The sequence below is a fragment of the Buceros rhinoceros genome, unplaced genomic scaffold (genome assembly GCF_000710305.1).
Source record: "Buceros rhinoceros silvestris isolate BGI_N320 unplaced genomic scaffold, ASM71030v1 scaffold1701, whole genome shotgun sequence".
NCBI lineage: Eukaryota > Metazoa > Chordata > Aves > Bucerotiformes > Bucerotidae > Buceros > Buceros rhinoceros.
The window spans coordinates 49840-69586 of NW_010392315.1; the positions used below are offsets into that span (position 1 = coordinate 49840).

Here is a 19747-nt window from a genome sequence, read left to right on the forward strand (position 1 = left end):
CCTGTGTAAGAAAAATTAATGTCATAAGGCATAAACCACCACTTTCTGTGCATGAATTAATTGATTTGCCATGGGAGGAGTTTGCTTGTTTGTGATTTTTTCTTTTTAAACAGAGTGCAACTGTATATTACAAAAACTCCCCATAAGGACATGGTTGGACATCTACCAGGTCAACACTGAACAATTAGCAATTCAAAGATTCATCTAAATCATGTGCTCAGAGGAGTTTCACCAGGGCTATCTGTGCGAAGTATAACTGAACCTACACCAATGTAAGACAAAACACCCCACAGTTCATAATCCAGGCTTGAGGTCTCAAGCATTGATGAATTTTATTTTGTGAAGGTTAATAAAAGTAGTGTATCTGCAGAAACTTTTCTCTCCAGGAAAATAAGTTAAATATAAAATTCTCCTGACTAGCGTTTACTTAAGGTTATGTCTCTAAAATGCAACTTTTCCTTAAAAACACATGTCAAGCAGAGAAAAAAATTGCGGGGTGCCAAGTTAAATGTATTATGAAATCCACATTTTCTGGGCAAGATCACTCTGACCAGCTGGGAAGTATAACTATTTCAACTTCTTTCACTTCTTTAGTTGATCTTAGCTACTACACTGAAAAAAAAGGAAGCAAAATAGCCCCATTTTTTTGTTGTTTTAAAGACAACGTTCATGAAGCGTTACAGCTCTCCTTCCTCACAGTATGAACACTTGCCATATCAAAACCCTCCTTCTGTTTGGGGTTCTTATTCTGCCTGTTTTTCTCAGCAGCGGGGCTTGATTCAGAGCCTCCCAATCCCAGTGGGATGTGTTTTGCTTGTTCATGGGGCTGGAACTGGTTTACGAACCACTTCTGAACTATTCTGATGTCTGATTCTGAACTCTCCTAAATCCTGTTTTCATTTCAGATTCTTCTCAGTGAACTAATTTCTTTTATCAGATTCTTTTCCCTTTACACATCTCTCCATTCTAAAAACATCTGATGAGAGACAAAAGGAAGGTAAATGGAAAGATTATTTCATCCAAATTCACAGATTTATTACCCCAGCAGGTCAGGGAGGCAGAAATTAAGGCCCTCTGTATGTTTGTGGGGGAATTGGATGGAGGTTTACACTACACATACGCTGTTTCTCTAGATTTTCATGTGATCCTGTTTGAGTTTTACGGGTTCTGTTTTGGTTTCATCCCACCACCTCTTGTAATTAGATCACCCTTTCCAGCAGTATTCTATTATTTGCTTTCATCTTGTGCCTCCTCAGTGGTCATTTTTGGCTTGTCCATCAATTCCGTCACCTGTTTCAGACATATTCAGACATATTCAGATTCCTGTCTGATCCTACATTGCCCTTAAAAAACTTCTCTCCTACATATATACCCACCCCAACAACATTAATATATGCTTACGCTGGTAGAATACACAGAAAAAAGCATGCCATATAAACTTTTCTACCTCCAGAACATGTCAACATATTCCATCATAACTTTTTGATGAATTTTTACAAGTATCTTCCATCTGGAGAATTTTACACGTTGATTCTTCACAAACGTTTCTTGAAAGCCGAGTTCAACACCAAGTACCACATCCTGCATTTGGGTCACAAAAACACCCTGCAATGCTACAGGCTTGGGGAAAAGTGGCTGGAAAGCTGCCCAGTGGAAAAAGACCTGGGGGTATTGGTCAACAGCCAATTGAATATGAGCCAGCAGTGTGACCAGGTGGCCAAAAAGGCCAATGACATCCTGGCTTGTATCAGCAATAGTGTGGCCAGCAGGAGCAGGGAAGTGATTGTCCTCCTGTACTTGGCACTGGTGAGGCCACATCTTGAGTACTGTGTCCAGTTTTGTGCCCCTCACTTCGAGAAGGACATTGAGGTGCTGGAGCGTGTTCAGAGAAGGGCAACAAAGCTGGTGAAGGGTCTAGACTACAAGTCTGATGAGGTGCAGATGAGGGAACTGAGCTTGTTTAGCCTGGAGAAAAGGTGGCTCAGCTAAGACCTTATCACCCTTTACAAATACCTGAAAACGGGTCATAGCAACGTGGTGGTCAGTCTCTTCTCCCAAAAAGAAGCACCAGGATGAGACAAAACAGCCTCAAGTCGTGCCAGGGGAGATTTAGGTTGGATATTGGGAAAACTTTCTTTGCAGAAAGGGTGGTAAAGCATTGGAACAGGCTGCTGAGGGAAGTGCTGGAGTCACCATCCTTGGAGGTATTTAAAGATGAGTAGTAGATGTGGTGCTGAGGGACATGGCTTAGTGGTGACCTGGCAGTGCTGGGTTAATGGTTGGCCTTGGTGATCTTAAAGATGTCTTTCAACCAAAACGATTCTGTGATTCTGTATTATGCAACTACTTCTTGCCAAATCAACACTACACGAAATTCAGAGTAATATACCAATACAACCAAGATGGAAGAACTGCGATTTCAGGATAAGCAAACTATAGACCCAAGGAGAAGAAAAATGGAATCTAACTGGTTTTATAGTTTGTCTCAAAGTCTATCCTCCACTTATTAAAAAAAAATCTCAAAAATATATGCATACGGGAAAATATCCTATCAACAACAGTCCATCTGTCATTTTTCTGCTGTCCTCATCAGCTGGTTTTGTCTGCAAACAGCACTATAACATGATTTGTCAACCTCATGCAATAAAAAACTTTACAGAGCAGGGTAGGACTGTACACTGTATAAATTTTGCAGGAGCAACCCCTGAATTACTAGCTGCTCTGTACAGAGAATGTGTCTATATTTCTTTAGATGTGTGCTTATGCTGCTGTACTAATAATGAATAATGAGCTGCAGAAACAGATACGTGAATACATTTTTGGGCACAGAATGTATTCCTGAGGAAAACATGCCGATGGATGTTAGAAATTCAGCAATGCAGTATTTAAAAATAATAAACACCAATTTGTATTTTAATAGTAATGACAGGACTTTAAAAATAACAGGCATTTGCATTCAAATTTACCTTTCCTTGCTAAGTTTTTTATACAAAAAAAATAACAAATATTTCTTCAAAACTATTGTCTCCTGCAAATACATGAAGTTTCAACATCTCTGTTAGAGCAATAAAAAATAAGTACCAGGTGCACTGACTAATGGAAAAGAGTATTTCCTAATACATACGAAGAATTCCCATTCCCCTAACACATTACAATACTAGACATTTAACAACTCAGCATTTCACAGAAAACAACAGCATTACCTTCAGTCTAGAAAACGTGATAAAGATTTTGTTCCTAGAAGCTATTCAGCAAAGCAAATGGCAGCCTTAAAAAGATACATAATAACCAAGCCTCATCCCCCCCTTCCCCCCAAATTTAACCTGACTAAAGTAATGTGTCAAGTAACTATGTTCTGAATTGCGTTTACTGCCTATTGTTAAACAACCATTTTGTTTCCTCATTCTCCCTGTTTCCAAACACCCTGCTTTAATTCATTAGACCCAGTCACGCTCAGGAAATTATAAACTTGCTAGTAACTATACCAAACAAGTAATTAGAGCAACAGCATCAGCTGTCCTACTGTATGTGAATGCTATTCCCAACTGGTCTCCCTGAAACACATAAAGTTAAATAACATTTGGACCATGTTACCAAGCTAAGATAAACACACATGCAAGGCACTCTGTAGCTTTTACTGTTTGTCTAAACCTATCATCTGTCATCTGCCAGATGCCCAAGGGTGTCAAGATGAAAAGTCAAGGCCTGAGCTGCCAAAGAAGCCATGTGTCGTTTATGACTCAAATGCAAAGGTGCATTTACAAACCATATGGGTACAACTTGAGTAAAACTGAAAGAGTGAACTACAATACAGGCATAGACCAGGGTGGAATGGGTGCACAGCAAAATACACTTAGTGCATGTCTCATTACGTTAAAAATGCTTTGCCATTCCCTCCAGATACAGTGTCGTTTCTGTTCTTCCATTCACAGTGATAGCTACAGATCCCCCCTTACAATCCTTTAACGACAAGTAAGACTTGCTGTTGACATAGTCACAATTTTCTAGCACATTTTTTGAGCAAAGGCAGTGTGTTCAACAGACAGCTGCCCTTGAACGAAACAGGCTCAGGTCACTGACAAAAAAGCCCCAAGGAAGAAATTGCACCTGTAAAAGCATGGCACAAGAATCTTGGGCCATGACCACTTATTTTTTGCTAGTGCCTCCTTTTCCTTTGTCATCAAGTTGAAAGCCGGGTGAGTTATATTAAAGCTTTTTTTCTTCTTCTTTTTTTTTTTTTTTTTTTTTTTTTTTTTTTTTTTTTTTTTTTTTTTTTCCAGTTTAACAGCACTGAATGATTAGTCTGCCAGGAACCACAGCCAGCATGAACATGTTCATAATGGCATCTGCAGAATTTCCTAACACTATTAAAAGAACATCACCCACTCCAAGTGCATATGCTTGTGTATATGTGTGTCTGTATACATATGAAGCCCATCTTTATGAGTGAATGCCTTAGTGGTACCAGCAGGAACCATTATAAGGTAGAGGTTTTCACACACTCATCTAATGACAACCAACAGCCCCACATACTTTTATGTTGCTTCCAGCACACTTCTATCTAATAAAAGCAGTTTCTATCTACAATGTGTAGTTTGAGCCATTGGAGCAAGGCTTATTCACACAATTTTACAAAGTTTAGACCGTACATTCATTCACTGCTTTAGAAGTCAATTTGCCTTAATCCAGCAAATTGTGAATTCCGATGTTTTCTGGCTCAGGAAACAAAAGCCCCAATAACCCTGTCACTGTCTCTATAGAACTGATCAAATTTACCAAGGAACAAGGACGAAAATGTGAGGGGGCAGGAAAGGCAGGGGACAGAACCACCAACCTGGAGTAATTAGAGGTACAGTGGTTGCAGCAAGGGAGAGGTAATTTGGCACAAATGTGCTGGAAATCCCCACCCATGAGCAGAAAACAAACGAAAATATAAAATGGAGAGAGAAGGAGAGATACTCTATCCACACCTACAGCCTAAACATTTAATTTCCTCTATTCTTCCCAATACTATTCTAAAACCACTTAATGGTTCCAAGAACAAAAACTACTGCCAGAAAATGAAATTGATCCCGATGTGGAAGCTGGATAAAGTAGCCCATGGTATGACCTCTTCCTTAAAAACTAATTCCTGAAGAGTAAATATTCATAACAGAATGTGCAGAACAGAAGTCAGTACTCTGGAGACCTAAAAGCCCAATTATGCAGGCATGATTTTGAGTGCAGCACAGTACAATCACTGTAGGGCCAGGCACCAAGGATCACAGTATCCTCAGAGATGCACCTCTGAGAGGCAGCACCTCCTTTCTTCCAGTTTCCACCGATTACTGTGCTCCTTGGGAGCTGGACGCTACTGCCCTGTGTAGAGGCATAGTGCTGCCAGTGTGCTGATTGGCAGCATTTTGCTTTTGAGAAGCCGCATCTCCCCAGCTCCTGCTGAGTTTCTACCAATCCACTTAACCTCTAATGTCAGAATAAAAATTAGTATGTCACGCCACTCTTAGAAGACTCTTCTGTAGACTGCACAACACCCTCACTTGAAAGAAGGCACCTCTCCAAAACAGGTAACGGCAAGCTGAGAGTCCAAGACACTAATTCTGAAGTGCTACAGGAAAACAGCCAAACGCGTTATTTGTTAATAAAACAGGATCCTTGGGTATTACAAATCAAAAATTCACGAATAAATGCAGAAATTTCTGAGATCATTAATTCTGTTGATGTACCCATGCTCTCAAAAAATTTCACATTTGTGCATCAATTGATTAAAAACATGCACCTATGGTTTCTATGAAGAAATCAGTAATATACCTAACAGGTGCACATAATAAAGACACATGTTTGAGAGTGTCTAAAAATTGAGTCCTAGGAAAACTAGCAAGTGAAGAAAATATTTCCTAGTGCTGGAATGGCATACACACAATACATATGTAACAAAAATCTATCCCTTCTTAAAAAAGACAACAATTACCTTATATTGTTGAAAAGGCAAGCTGCTGCTCATAAAGTTAAACCTTTTGCCTACTTCTGAACCAGTTTCTTAATTAAGAAAAATTGATTAATCATGACAAAAAGAAGGAAAAAGGTATGTTATTAGCTATGATAGCTTTAAAATCTGAAGTGTGAGAATATTTAAATGTGTGCATAAAAAATGACATATTGAATAACCACAAGCACCCATGCATTAACAGAATCATTACTGGGATATATCAGTGGAACATTTCAATGTGCAGCCTTGCATGTGGTGTAATTTTTACTTTACTCTTCACTAGAACAACAGCTTAAACAGCTCCAAGATATTCCCCACAGAGCTATAATTAGTGCTTAAAGTGCAACCAAAAGAAGTGTTGGCTGAAACCTGAAATCTGAACCTGTGGAATGCTGGAATGAATTTCTCATTTTCCTGAACAAAACAAAGCCAGCTACAAGGCTGCATGATTTGCAGTTCTACTTCAGGGTATCTCTCCATATTATCATTACTATTGTTGTGGGTGCCGATACTGTTACTGGGATAAAACAAGCTGTGTATTGTAAATATCCGTGATAAAACAAGAGCTGCGTTTTCCAAAATTCCTGTTGCACAAAGAGTCTCTAGTTAATGATAGGTGAAATTGTCTCTGCATGGGAAGCCAGGGTAAACAGGCAGTAGACAAGGAAGATATCTGTGTTTGATATGGGATGGACTTCACACAAAAACCCCCATTCTAAGGAGTGGGTTCAGGCAGTTCTCGTCACCTCTAAACCACTGCTTGATTAAACACTCTAGAGAAGAGTCCATGGCCACCAGATCCATAGCTGTTGTTTCACTGCTTACATCACATTCTTCCTTATGGAAAACTTCAGGTTTTGAGATGTCTTTTTTGACCTTCTGAGGTTCAGAAAGAACCTCAGATTTTCTGCAGATTTATCTCTTTTCAGTAGATAAGAGGAAAATAAGGCTGCTCCACTTCTACCTCTGCAGAATGAGGACTTAAGCAATCGCTTTGTGCAGTTTTTCTCCCATAGCAATTGTTTAAGAACAAACAATGCACTTAGGCTGTGTGAAAAATTATTGCCCTCATGGTTTTGTGCCTTAAACTTACGTTAAGTTCCATGCACAGAAAACTCTTGATGTTGAATTCCAGCAATTCGCCTTTCAGAAATCTTTTTCTTCCCACACGACACAGAAATACTTAGAATCTGCGGTTTTCCAAGTATATGAGTAAAGCGGATATATGATTTGCCCATACAAAGTAAGCAGATTCATGTTTCAAAAATGAACCCTATGAAATCTATACTTAAGTTTATGGAAAGAGACCCATTTGCCAAAGCTGCTTATCAGTATTGGCTTTCTAAATTAATATTTATCCCACAGCAAGAATGGAGTGGTTTTTTATGTTCAAATACATCACCTGTTCTACAAATACCTGAAAGGAGGATGTGGCAAGGTGGGGGTTGGTCTCTTCTCTCAAGTAATGACTGACAGGACTAGACGTAACAGCCTCAAGTTGCACCAGGGGAGATTTAGGTTGGACATTATGAACAATTTCTTTACAGAGAGGGTTGTTGGGCATTGGAACAGGCTGCCCAGGTGCAGTCCCCATCCCTGGAGGGGTTTAACAGGTGTGTGGATGTGGTTCTGAGGGACATGGTTTAGGGACCCTGGCAGTGCAAGGTGAACGGTTGGACTCCATGATCTTAAAGGTCTCTTCCAACCAGATGATTCTGTGATTCAGGCTGGGCACTCAAAACCAGAGGCTGCTTTTGACAAAAAGTCCAAAATCGGTAATGCTATTATGGCTTGTTAGAACAGTTTCCATGTATGTGTGAGATGGAACGAGGTAACTAAACAGCTTTGGTTTCCAGTACACTTCATGACATTGTAAGGAAACTGGACATTTTTAGGTATATTTTCCTGTAACTCTCATTCTAAATTTTCCTACCTTTTAGGTTTTGTATATTCCATTGAATGTAATGTAAGAACATTTCTGGTATATTATTTCTTTTTGTGCCTCTTTTTTTTTCTTTCATACTACACGTTGACTGTCTGTGAAAAAGCTCACTTTTCACAGAAAACAGAGAGAAATTTTAAGATTAGCTTTGTTTATATATTTCCTAAAGTACATAGTAACAAAGTTCATCCAGGTATCACTGAGCCTGAACTCTATTTCATTTACTGGAAGGCAATATCTCCAGTTCTGCTTTGGCTGTATACTGAAAGTTGCTAACTATATGGTAGAGCAAAGAATCATTATCAGCTTAAGATTGTCCCCTAACCTGATTCTTGCTGAGCAATCTCAATTCAGAGAAAACTAAATTGTATAACATATAATCCACATATGCAAAGCCATTAAGGCATCCTGAGATACGTGTATCAGCCAAATGCAACGTAATAAGAACTAGAAATTAAGCTTTTTGGTAAGACATACAAGGGGGTGGACAAACTCTTGGAAAGTGATGACTCTGAAAGGGAGTTTAGGGACATGGAAGACAGCCAACCGGCAATGAGCTGCCCTGAAATTTAGTCCGCTCCTTGGATCAGAAAGCAGGCTGAATATGAACATGTTCAGGGAATAGGGAAACAGTACTAGGCGTGCATAGAGAAGGCTACAATTCCATGCCTCATTCTGGTATCCACACTTAAAAAATAATGCCAGGAAACAGAAAGTGTTTCAGAAAGAACTACAGGAATGAACTGTGGTTTGGAAATTCTGACTAACAGAAGGAAACTGAATATACAAAACATTACTTGTTAAGGCTGTAGAACAGATTTTGAAGACAGAGTAAGAGGCATCAGCATTAATGGAAACAGGTTAAAATGCAACGCACATGTTAGAATTCCTGGTAAATCTGTTCAGTTTTTCTTCGGTAAGTTATTTTATGCAGATAAATGTACTGGAACCAGTCTGTCTGGTTTCTGCAAAACATGTGATGAGCTCTCTAAGAAATCGGTAATGAAACAAAAGAAACTGCAGGCTAATGTAACAGTGAGGTGAAAATGTTTGCACTGAAGATGATGTGGACTGTGCTGGAGAAACAGGGGAGTCAAGGAATTTAAGAGTAGAGTATTTTAAGGATGAGACAGAGAAACAAAGTTATTAGGCGATTTTGACAGAAAAAGAAAGGACGTGTTGGTGAATTTACTAATTACAATCACCGGCATTCAAGAAAACAATTCAGGCTGAAGGATGTGGACAGAAGAACCACTCTGATGAGCAAGGAGATGGACAGCCTAGTGACTGTTCTATGAAATACATCAGATAAAAAAAGGAAAGAGAAAAGGTATTTAAGCTGAAGCAGAGTTATGGACCAGCAACAAATGAGCAGAAAACTGCAGATGAGGAAACCTGGCTGTAACTTAGAAAAAACTCTCTAACCAATAGGTTAATGATGGCTGTGAAATGGTCTACCAGCAGAAACAAAGAGGAAAAGAATTCTAATTCATTCTAGAATAGAAATTGCTGAGTGTAATTATAGGACATGATGCCTATGATAGTAAAGAACTGTACTGGATGACCTACGTGGTCATTTCCTGTCTTATGTCCCTATGTTCCAGTTTAATTTCTGCAAGAGTTCACTTCGCCAAAATCTGTAATTACTTACATGTGGAGATTTCTAACACTGTAAGATGCCTCATAAATATAGCAGAAGAGGAATTTTACAGTGGAAAGGAAACTAAGAAATATAGAAGAGTAAGAATGTATATATTTTTAATAGCGAAGGTTGTTAGTGACTTGTACAGCCATGGATATAACAGGTTTCGGTTAATATTGTCTCTTTTCAAAACATGTACAGAAAACAGAAAACAGTTGGATCGAGCAAACATGAATATTGATGCAGTAATAATTGGATTAAATTTTGCTGATCTGGTTTATGATGAAGGACAGGACTAGGTGATAATCGCTTATGAATATTATTTCAAGCCTATAGTGCTGTCTCATAACATCTGAAGGAAGACCTACAATGTTCAAGTTCCACGTGACTTTTCCAGTTCTCATACATGTGAGAACACCTGTGGCATGAACTGCTCAAAGTTTAACTTGGTATGCTGAAGTAACTATGACATCACATGTTCAGATATACAGAATCACAGAATTGTTTTGGTTGGAAGACAAATTTAAGATCACCAAGGCCAACCATTAACCCAGCACTGCCAGGTCACCACTAAGCCATGTCCCTCAGCACCACATCTACTACTCATCTTTAAATACCTCCAAGGATGGTGACTCCAGCACTTCCCTCAGCAGCCTGTTCCAATGCTTTACCACCCTTTCTGCAAAGAAAGTTTTCCCAATATCCAACCTAAATCTCCCCTGGCACGACTTGAGGCTGTTTTGTCTCATCCTGGTGCTTCTTTTTGGGAGAAGAGACTGACCACCACGTTGCTATGACCCGTTTTCAGGTATTTGTAAAGGGTGATAAGGTCTTAGCTGAGCCACCTTTTCTCCAGGCTAAACAAGCTCAGTTCCCTCATCTGCACCTCATCAGACTTGTAGTCTAGACCCTTCACCAGCTTTGTTGCCCTTCTCTGAACACGCTCCAGCACCTCAATGTCCTTCTCGAAGTGAGGGGCACAAAACTGGACACAGTACTCAAGATGTGGCCTCACCAGTGCCAAGTACAGGAGGACAATCACTTCCCTGCTCCTGCTGGCCACACTATTGCTGATACAAGCCAGGATGTCATTGGCCTTTTTGGCCACCTGGTCACACTGCTGGCTCATATTCAATTGGCTGTTGACCAATACCCCCAGGTCTTTTTCCACTGGGCAGCTTTCCAGCCACTTTTCCCCAAGCCTGTAGCATTGCAGGGCATGTTACATCATAGATGCAATAGGGAGATACATGCAAATCATATAACAGATATATGCCAGGACCCAACATTATGTAACATCAGCACACTGTGAGTCATGTCTTCTGAGACTTTCCTCAAGCACAACACTAATTTGCCTGATTGATCTTCAACAGTAGTTTTTGGCTAATGAATTAGAAATGCACTGGATGTCCTCTGCCTGCAAAATGTGTCTATATATGATCCAGATATGCATACACACAGATACATGTTATTCAGTCTCAGAGAACAGCTGTACAAGGCAAGCAAACACAACACCGTAACCTCTGTGCATCACTATATTTCAATCTAGGAAATGACAGCCGTTTTCAAAGCTAATTTGATACATTTGATTGGAATTCTTCTTGCAGTAACTTCTGTCTTTGATTTTCATAGTGCAATTCTCTGGCAAAGCAGAAAGGAGTAACTTCTCTGTATATGCAACACATCCTACAGAGAATGATGCAAAGAACTGATGACAGGACAAATAAATTTTAGAAAAACATCTGTGGTGCAACACAGGGAGAAAACTTTTGCTGGACACTTGCAAGTTATGATCAACCTCTTCCATTTTTGGAGTAGAAGCCTATAATAACAATGATAATAGTAATTATAAAAGATGTGAAATCTTTTCCTTTCTTTTCCCTTTTTCTTTTTCTTATCTTCCCTTTTCTTCCCTTGCCTTTCTCTGTCCTGCATGTGGATAGGAGGTTTGTTTAGAGATTGTAAGAGAGCCTTCTGCTCCCAGCAAACTTTGAACACATACTCTGTGGCCAAAGTAGGTGAAGCGAGAGAGGTGAGAAGGGGCAGTGATGATGGGAGGGAAGGCACCAAGCCGAGTTCTCACAAGAGGTTCAGCGACACAGCATCTGATCATTAATGTCTATCAAACATTTTGGCTTGTGTCCAGCTTGCTAAACAGAATGGTGTCATGGTGATAAGATGAAGGTCCCTGTGCCAACACAGGCAGAAAGCCAGAATTTTCCACGTAGATTCCCTTGCTCTCCGCTCTTTTAGGTTATATTAAGACTGACCTTCCCTGTTGCTGATTTGGACTGCCTAATGGGCACCTCAGAACAAACAACATAAACTACACAGGTGACGAGATGTTTGGAGAGGTGAGATAACCAGCTCCATCAAAACCTTCAACATAAAATATCAACAGGGATCATCTATCCAGAAACTTTGCTGTTAGGTCTTTGTCAACCAGCAGTGAAAGAATAAGTCAGAATATCTGAAATACATAACGCTCCAAACAGTGTTGAGACTGATCCCAGAATAACACGCTTATTTGTATGAATGGAAATGAACTAGTCTGAACGTTGTATCACAGAGTCATGAATCAGCGAGCCCAAATCTATCAAGTGCTTGTAGCATTGTGCTTATAGACAGTAAGATACAGACAGTCACCTTAAAATCTGCTGGTATTTCGGTTTTATCTTTCTGAATCAAGGAAAGGCTTTTGTGTCCTCCCTTTTGTCCCAGACTTAGCACAGTCTTATTACATGATTTGGCCAAAATAATGTTTTGCAATGTTAACTCTGTTCTTGAACACAGGGTGGAATGTGACATTGCATGCCTAATTTTTCTTGAACATGTTACTTTTGGATATACTGCTCTTTGTCTGATGTTTTTTAGGCAAGTTCTGCATGATTGTAATGGAATTATTGTTGAGATTATTAGTCTACAACTTCTAATACACTGGTACTTAAAACACAAGCCTCTAGAAATTTTCACCTTGTGACTTCACTATTTCCAAGAAAAGGACCTTGTCATCTGGAAGCATGATATAAAGGGAGCTTTTATATTTGCACAGAAATTATTTAATAGCAAAGTCTCCAGGGTTTCTCTTTGAACTCAAATATGCAAATTTAATAGAATTAAACAAAATACGCTAAATATGACAGAAAATCATGGTACTTGAGAAAAGTTTAAAAATTGGTTTCTTCTTCCTTTACCTTAATCCTGAGCAGAATTTTTAAGGCTTTGTGGTTTCAGGCTGTCATTTCATAAACTCAGTTATTACTCAGTACACTTTCTTTAAATAGAATTGTCTATTTCAGCTCATGATGTCTGTTATCTCTGTGGGACTTCACGGAAAAACTGTACAGTCATTTATCTTTGTTACTTTCTGCAGGATCTGGAGGGAGTAATTGTATTAACTCAGCAGATTTAAAAATAATAATAGCTCCAAAACACCCTGCATGAGTTGCTAATTGGAATAATATGTGCCAAAGATAAACCAGGCAATTTTTTCATGGATCCCACTGTCTCAGCAAACTGAATGCAAAATAATGGCTGTTTCATCCATTTCGTTTTTACTTCATAAATATAATTTTAAAAAGTAATAATTAGGTTTGATTGTAGTCTAATCAAACTTACTATTCATCACCACCTTTCATGTTCCTAATTAAACAAGTGTCAAATGTAACTTCCTTTTCAGATGCTTTTAAAAAATCTTGCCCTTTTCCTTTGCTGTCCATTTAAAAAAATAATATTGCATGTATATGCACAATAAATGAAGAATATTAAACTTGAACTTTTCTGTAGATTTGAAAGAAGGTCTGGAAAAATTTTCTTGTAACAATGTTACTTTAATTTACATCACAGACGTTATACTAGATGCGATGCTGTTGTTATTCAGGTCAATATTTCTAAAAAAGAAAGGTCAAGATTTGTACACGATATAGTAAGTATTTTTGTTTACCTATTCTTATTTGCACAATTGCTATAACTGCTTGGGGAAATCTATGTTTGGCTGAGTATCCAGTTATTGGACAATGATCTGATTTAAAGAATATGTTGGCGCAGAGATAATATGTCTTCTCCCATTTGCCTCATCTTTTAAAATGACACATCTTATGAGAGTGTAAGGAAATACAGAAAATTCACCTTTATCTGAACATGAAAAGGCATGGTTTATCAACAAGAACAGGTTCATCTTAAAGTAATTTTTGGCCTGGAAACTAAGCCTATTAAGGAAGGTGGCAATTGAGACATACCTTTATAACCTGTCAGTCTATATTACATTTTAAAGAATGCAAATTAGAGATTAAACTTAAACATCCTGTATTTCTCATCGGTATGATTTTTTTAAGTTTTATTTGTAAGTTTTAAAGAGAACTTTTATTTCCTTAGTAGAAATGAAGAAGCTTTTGTAGACAGAGCTAGACAAAATTTCCAAATACATGGCAATATTTAGATGTATTCAACTTTGGACGGGCAACTTTGGGTAGATCAAAAAGTTTATAAAATGAAATAGAAGCCAAATTAAAAATAATAATTTGACTGCCATTAACTATGCCTTCTATTATATCTCAAAAAATTTACCAAACTCTTCTTCTGCATTGTTATCAGAAAAAAGCCCACCTCAGAATTTTAAAATTAAATACTATGTTTCCACTATATACTGGTACTTACTAAAAATTTAGAACAATGTGCTGGTTAAATGAAATTCATCTGGGTTCTGTAGCGTACCCTTTCATATTACAGCTATAATAATAACAATGGAACAATAATGCCTGTAGGCAAGATCCATGGTTTTGGCAAATTATTCCACATTCTAATTTATAGAGGATTTATACCCAGTTTGAGATTTCAATGAGGAAATAGTTGAATTCTTTCAGTAAAACTTTTTGTGATTGTCTTACCTAAATGAAATATGACATTTAAACTAATATACATATGTTTAAACATAAAACTTATTTTGTTTCAGTTCCCCTGCATCCTGCAGTTCCATTAGGGTCCCCTTCATAACTTTACCATGTTTCTTGTCTGTGGTCACTGTCAAAGAGTAACAAACTCTAGTTGGGTGATGGGAAGACTGATAGTCTATCTGAAAGGAAGAGTGAAGATGCATGTGAAGCAGTAATGGAGATGCTTTTGGCCTTCTGCGTACTTCTCATATCAAGAGCACTTGAATAACTATTTAATAATAATTTCTAAATACAGCAGAGTTCTCTGGAGAAGAATCGATCAGTGTCCCTAAATGTGTTTATATCTGCGAAGTCCCTGGAATTTATTGCATGGTTAAGTACACTACATGCTTGAGTATTTTGTTATAGTAGGCTTTGCTTATTACATAATGTACAACAAGCAAAAGCATAAATCTGCAGCTCCTCACCAAATGGACATCATATGAACAAGTGAGAGGAAAGCAGTGGTCTTTGGCTGCATGGTTATAAAGCATTCACAGAACTGAGTTTGAGAGACGCCTTTAACATTGTATAGCATAGGAAACACACAGTCTCTGTCATTAGTTTTTTATTTCAGTAACTGTTCTTCATAACTTACTTGCTAGGCAGTTGAGAATGTGTTATTATCCACAATTAGGGCAGGGAGAACAAGGATGAAAGTACGAAAGTTATGCAGCGTGTTACTGAGGAAAGTGAAATAAGCCAGGGTTGCATGTGAATCACACCTCTTAGGCCTGTGCTGCTAGCTAATGCTTACGGTGATAGTGGTTCTCAATTTTATGATGTGTTTATTTACAACTTACAGTCAAGTTATCACCTGAAAGGCTGCGCTGTGCATACAGACTGCCAGTTTGACCAGTAATTTTGTTGACTACCCCTCTGCACCCATCGTCCCAGTTTGCCATTATGACTGCTTTTTATGGTACACTTTAGATTAATATAGCCTCTCAGTGGCAGACACTCTCTTTTACACACAGCACAAATTTTCCAGGCTGAATGTTCACTATACCTTGCTAAAATCAGTCTTGGCATACTTGGTTAAAACACTTATTGACTTCAGGAAGAGCTGCAATTTCTAGTCTTGCTGCATGGCGTTTAGCATGTTCCAGTAACTAGCTCCACTTTGGTCTAACAGTTTCAGTCTCTTTAAACAATTGTTTTGTATTAATCTCATCTTTTCTGATCCTAGACCCACCCACCACTGAACTAGCAAGTCTCCTGCTGCATTCAAAACAATGCTCAGACCTTCAAGTGCAAAGCTTTAACACCTTTTCCACCAATCTACACAGTGGAAAGAAGTGTAAGCACTGCAGACGAGGAATTCTCTGATCTATTTAACAGGCAGAAGGTAAAAGGAAGAACTAAAAACTAGCCTCTGGCATCAAAAGTTCCTCTAACTACTTGTTTCTTCTGTAGTCTTATTTGTTTGACAATACCTGACCAAAGGAAGTTGAAAAGGTCTTAGATTTTTTTCTTGTAGAGGCAGTTGGAATTGGTGGTGTATTACCGAAGATCTCTGGGCGCTGTCACAGAGAAAATGTAATAGCACAGACTTGAAGAGAAACTGTATATGTAAGTTATAAATAGGGTGTAAGTTTTCTCAACCCAGACATAAATGCTAAAAGAAACATGGGTGTAGACTTTTTTCAGCCTCCAACTCCCTATTAAAATCATCAGACTTCTATTAAGAAATCAAGTAAAACAAGAAAGGAAGGAAGAAAGAAGAAAAACAGTCAAGGCTTTTGCTTTAAGATATCATTGCAATTCGGATTTGATGACTTGTCACTGCTATGCAAAGTAGCATTTTTCAGTCATATTTGTTTTGCAGAATTACATCACTACCTCAGAGCAGTTTTAGAGGACACTGAGGATGATGTATTGCAGTTAAAAATGAACAGAGCTGATACTTCAGGAAGGACTGATCATCAGGTCACCATAAAAAGAAGCTTTTCTTCTTTTCTTCAGAATCCTTTCTTCTTCCCCATGCTGTGAACTTGCATGAACTGGGCATGTGTACCCTTAGACTTGCACATGAAAGCAGATCCAGGAGATGCACTTTGATGCCAACCTACCATTCTGATGCCGTTCTCAAAGGCCTGACGTGCTAGGGAAGCAGGTCCGTCCACAGTCTTACCGTCGTCATCAGGCCCCCAACTGGCACTGTAGATGTGGATGTGCTGGGGATTCAGGCTTAGAGACTTTGCTTCTACCATATCTGTCACATCTCCATCCAGCATACGTACACCTTCAAAATAAAAGATACAATGAACAGGACCAACCAACTCAAAATGCTTTTTCTTTTTTTATTTTGGTTTCTCTTCAAGTCTTAAAAATTATCTAGAAATTATTTATCCACTACATGTTTTGAACTTAAACAACAAACTTTCATGCTAAAGTAAACATAAAAAAAAATACTTAACCTTGAAATATTTGTATGTCTCACTTAAAGCCAATATATGATTTCCTTTCTGTTTTTATACTGCAGTGAAACTACAGCACCTACTCCAAGTCATTCACAGTCCTAAGTATGTTGGCAGATGGATCTCTACTCACAGATAAATATGGGATTATTCTTTCATTTTGTGAGGCCACAGAGAAGAAACTGGGGAGAAAGCTTGTGTACACAGACTAATTCCCATGCACAGCAGCAAGGAGATTATCACTAACAAATGCCCTAGATGTAACATTATTCAACCTGAAACTGCAATGTTGTGACCATCACCCTCTATGCAGAAGCTTTTGTAAGACATAATCTGAAATTCTGATGTTAAAAGAATCCATTCATGTGGGTTTGGACAAGTCAATGTGCCAGCTCTTCTAATGTGAATGGCATCATGATGTTTTAAGGTAAGTAGACAGAATGAGATAGGCTTATGTCTGGAAACCAGGAAAATCTTAAAGTTGTTCTTTTATCTAACCGCAAAACTTTGACTGAAGTAAATTCTGACTGAGAAAACCACCAACGCCAGTTTTAACCTAAACAAGAAGGAGGACCTACACAGAGCTAGTGTGACACGTGATCAAAGGGATGTTAAATATTAAATAATAATTAGCACGTAACTGTATGATAGTACAGAGTAATGATTACTTCACAATTAACGAGTTTAACGCTCTTTCCCCTTTAGAAGGCCACTCCTATTTATAGGCCAAATTTACATATTTTTAATTACAGCCACATTTCAATTTGCTCATGAGCTCAGATTGAAGTAACTTGAGTATTTACCAAGACCTTAACTTCCAATTAACAAAAGGCACAGGGGGTGCTTTGTTGATAAAGGGTCTTTTCTTTTTTTCCTTACTCTAATTGACTCGAAAATGAAAAGTGGTCATATTTCTAAGTTCATACAAAAGCTGCCCATATTTTGTGAGATAATAAACTTCTACAAACAGTGATCTCACTGTGAACTTTACTTTATAAAAAAAAGTCATTAAAAGAACTCCGGGATTCTCAGGTTTTATTTTTCTTCCTCAGCATAATCTCAAAAAAATTAATTAAGGGTGGAACTTGTGTTCTCAATTTCTTTCATGCACATTAAAATATATTTAGTTCTAAATAAACACAATAAAAGGTGCATTGCTTTAGAAAGAAACTAAAGCTTTCCTATATGTCTCTGTTGCTGCACAGCAGGCCTAAATCTCGCTACATGCACCCGGTGAACAGTAACTCCAGATTCTGTCATGGGCACCTGAAGTAATTCACATCAGGTTTTTTTGCTAACAGTGAAGTGTCTGCTAACACAGACAAGGCTGTAACTTAGATGTTGCTTTCTCCAGCCAGCAACTGACAGATATGCTTCCAGGGTGACTTTGAACAACAGATGTCTCATCCGCAATTTAAAATAATCCCTCTCCCTCTCCCTCTCCCTCTCCCTCTCCCCCCCCTCTCAATTTCTTTTTTTCCCCAGATGTCTGGAGTAGTTAATTCTGCTGATCACAAACTCTCCAAACTTCATTTGGCATGTGGTGATAGCACAACAAAAGCTGTCCGGAAGGCAATTAACAGACTGCATTTGCAGACTGTTCCACCTAAGACTTGAAAGCTCTGTAAACTTTTTCCAATATTTGCAGTAATTGCCAAAATGTAAGTGGCATTTTAGTCAGAACAAACTTTCAGTGAATCATAGGAAACATCCAAAATAGAGCTGAAAGCAAGTTTTCTTTTAAAATATTTGTTTATAATCAACATCTGACTTAAACTTAAAGAAACAGCTGAACTAATTCCTCATCAGCTGAAGACAAACTACATCTGTTGTGCCACAATTCAGTGCAACTGCTTTCCTGTCAGGACTAGAGGCCAGCCAAGTAACTAAGCATCCAAATCCCCACAGATGCTTTGCAACTTCCACAATCAGGCTGCAACAATAACAACACGCTAACCATCCCTTCGTATGAAAAGTGTCACAAGCTCTGTAGGTGGTAGTTTGCTATGTACGATTATTGCTGAAAATCACATAAAAAAAATATCTACCCCTTTGGTGCACTGGTTTGTCTTTTAGTGAAAGGGTCTCCAGCTTAGCCAAGCATGAACTGCAGCATAGTGCATAATTTTTTATAAGAAACATGTCACAACCTGTAAAAGAACTGAAGGCACAGATTGCAATTTTACTCAAATTTTCTTACCTGCAGATTACACCCCCACTTACACTGTTGTAAAAGGAGGCTCAAACTTTCTAAGGAACTTATTTTTGATCTATTTGTGGTCAGAGGATCTTAAATGTGTGAACATGAGACAAGAAGCATAAATACACATAAATACACACAAAAAAGTAAGCATTACTGGTGGATATCTTGTTAACAACTTCCTATCACAAGGATCATTAATCGGATTTGTACAGCTGCCAGTATTTGATGGAATATCCATGGAAAGGATGTCTTTTCCCCTTTGCTTTATCTCCTTACTATCCCTTATGCATACAGAGATGGCTTTTGGTTTAAAGTAAAGAATACTTATCTAGGTGGAGCAAATTCAACATCTCTGTTGTAAGTACTCTTCTATGTAAGAAGAATGTAATTGCTTTACCCTGAATCTAGTTTCTTCCCCAAAAGGCCCCAGGAGGGTCTTTAAATCCCTGGGAAACAAGTTTGCTGAACACTAGTTCAGTATAATGTGATTCAACATTTTTACACTCTGTCTGGCCTGCGTAGAGGTAACTCACCCACTGAATATTCATATGTGTAGCTTATGGCTTTTCTGAGGTAAGGGAGGTAGGCATGCCAAATAGAGGTCAGCAGCAGCAAAACTCTCA

The 19747-nt window shown here is 38.3% G+C and overlaps 1 protein-coding gene across 1 annotated transcript in view; it reads right to left on the minus strand.

Moving 5' to 3' along the window:
* The window catches only part of LOC104500709 (proprotein convertase subtilisin/kexin type 5-like), a 138905-nt gene that overhangs the window by 42553 nt on the left and 76605 nt on the right, over positions 1–19747 (minus strand). Inside the window, exon 7 of the mRNA XM_010144404.1 lies at positions 16574–16746. Within this exon, the coding sequence (XP_010142706.1) occupies positions 16574–16746 (173 nt within the window). The remainder of the gene's footprint in view (positions 1–16573; positions 16747–19747) is intronic.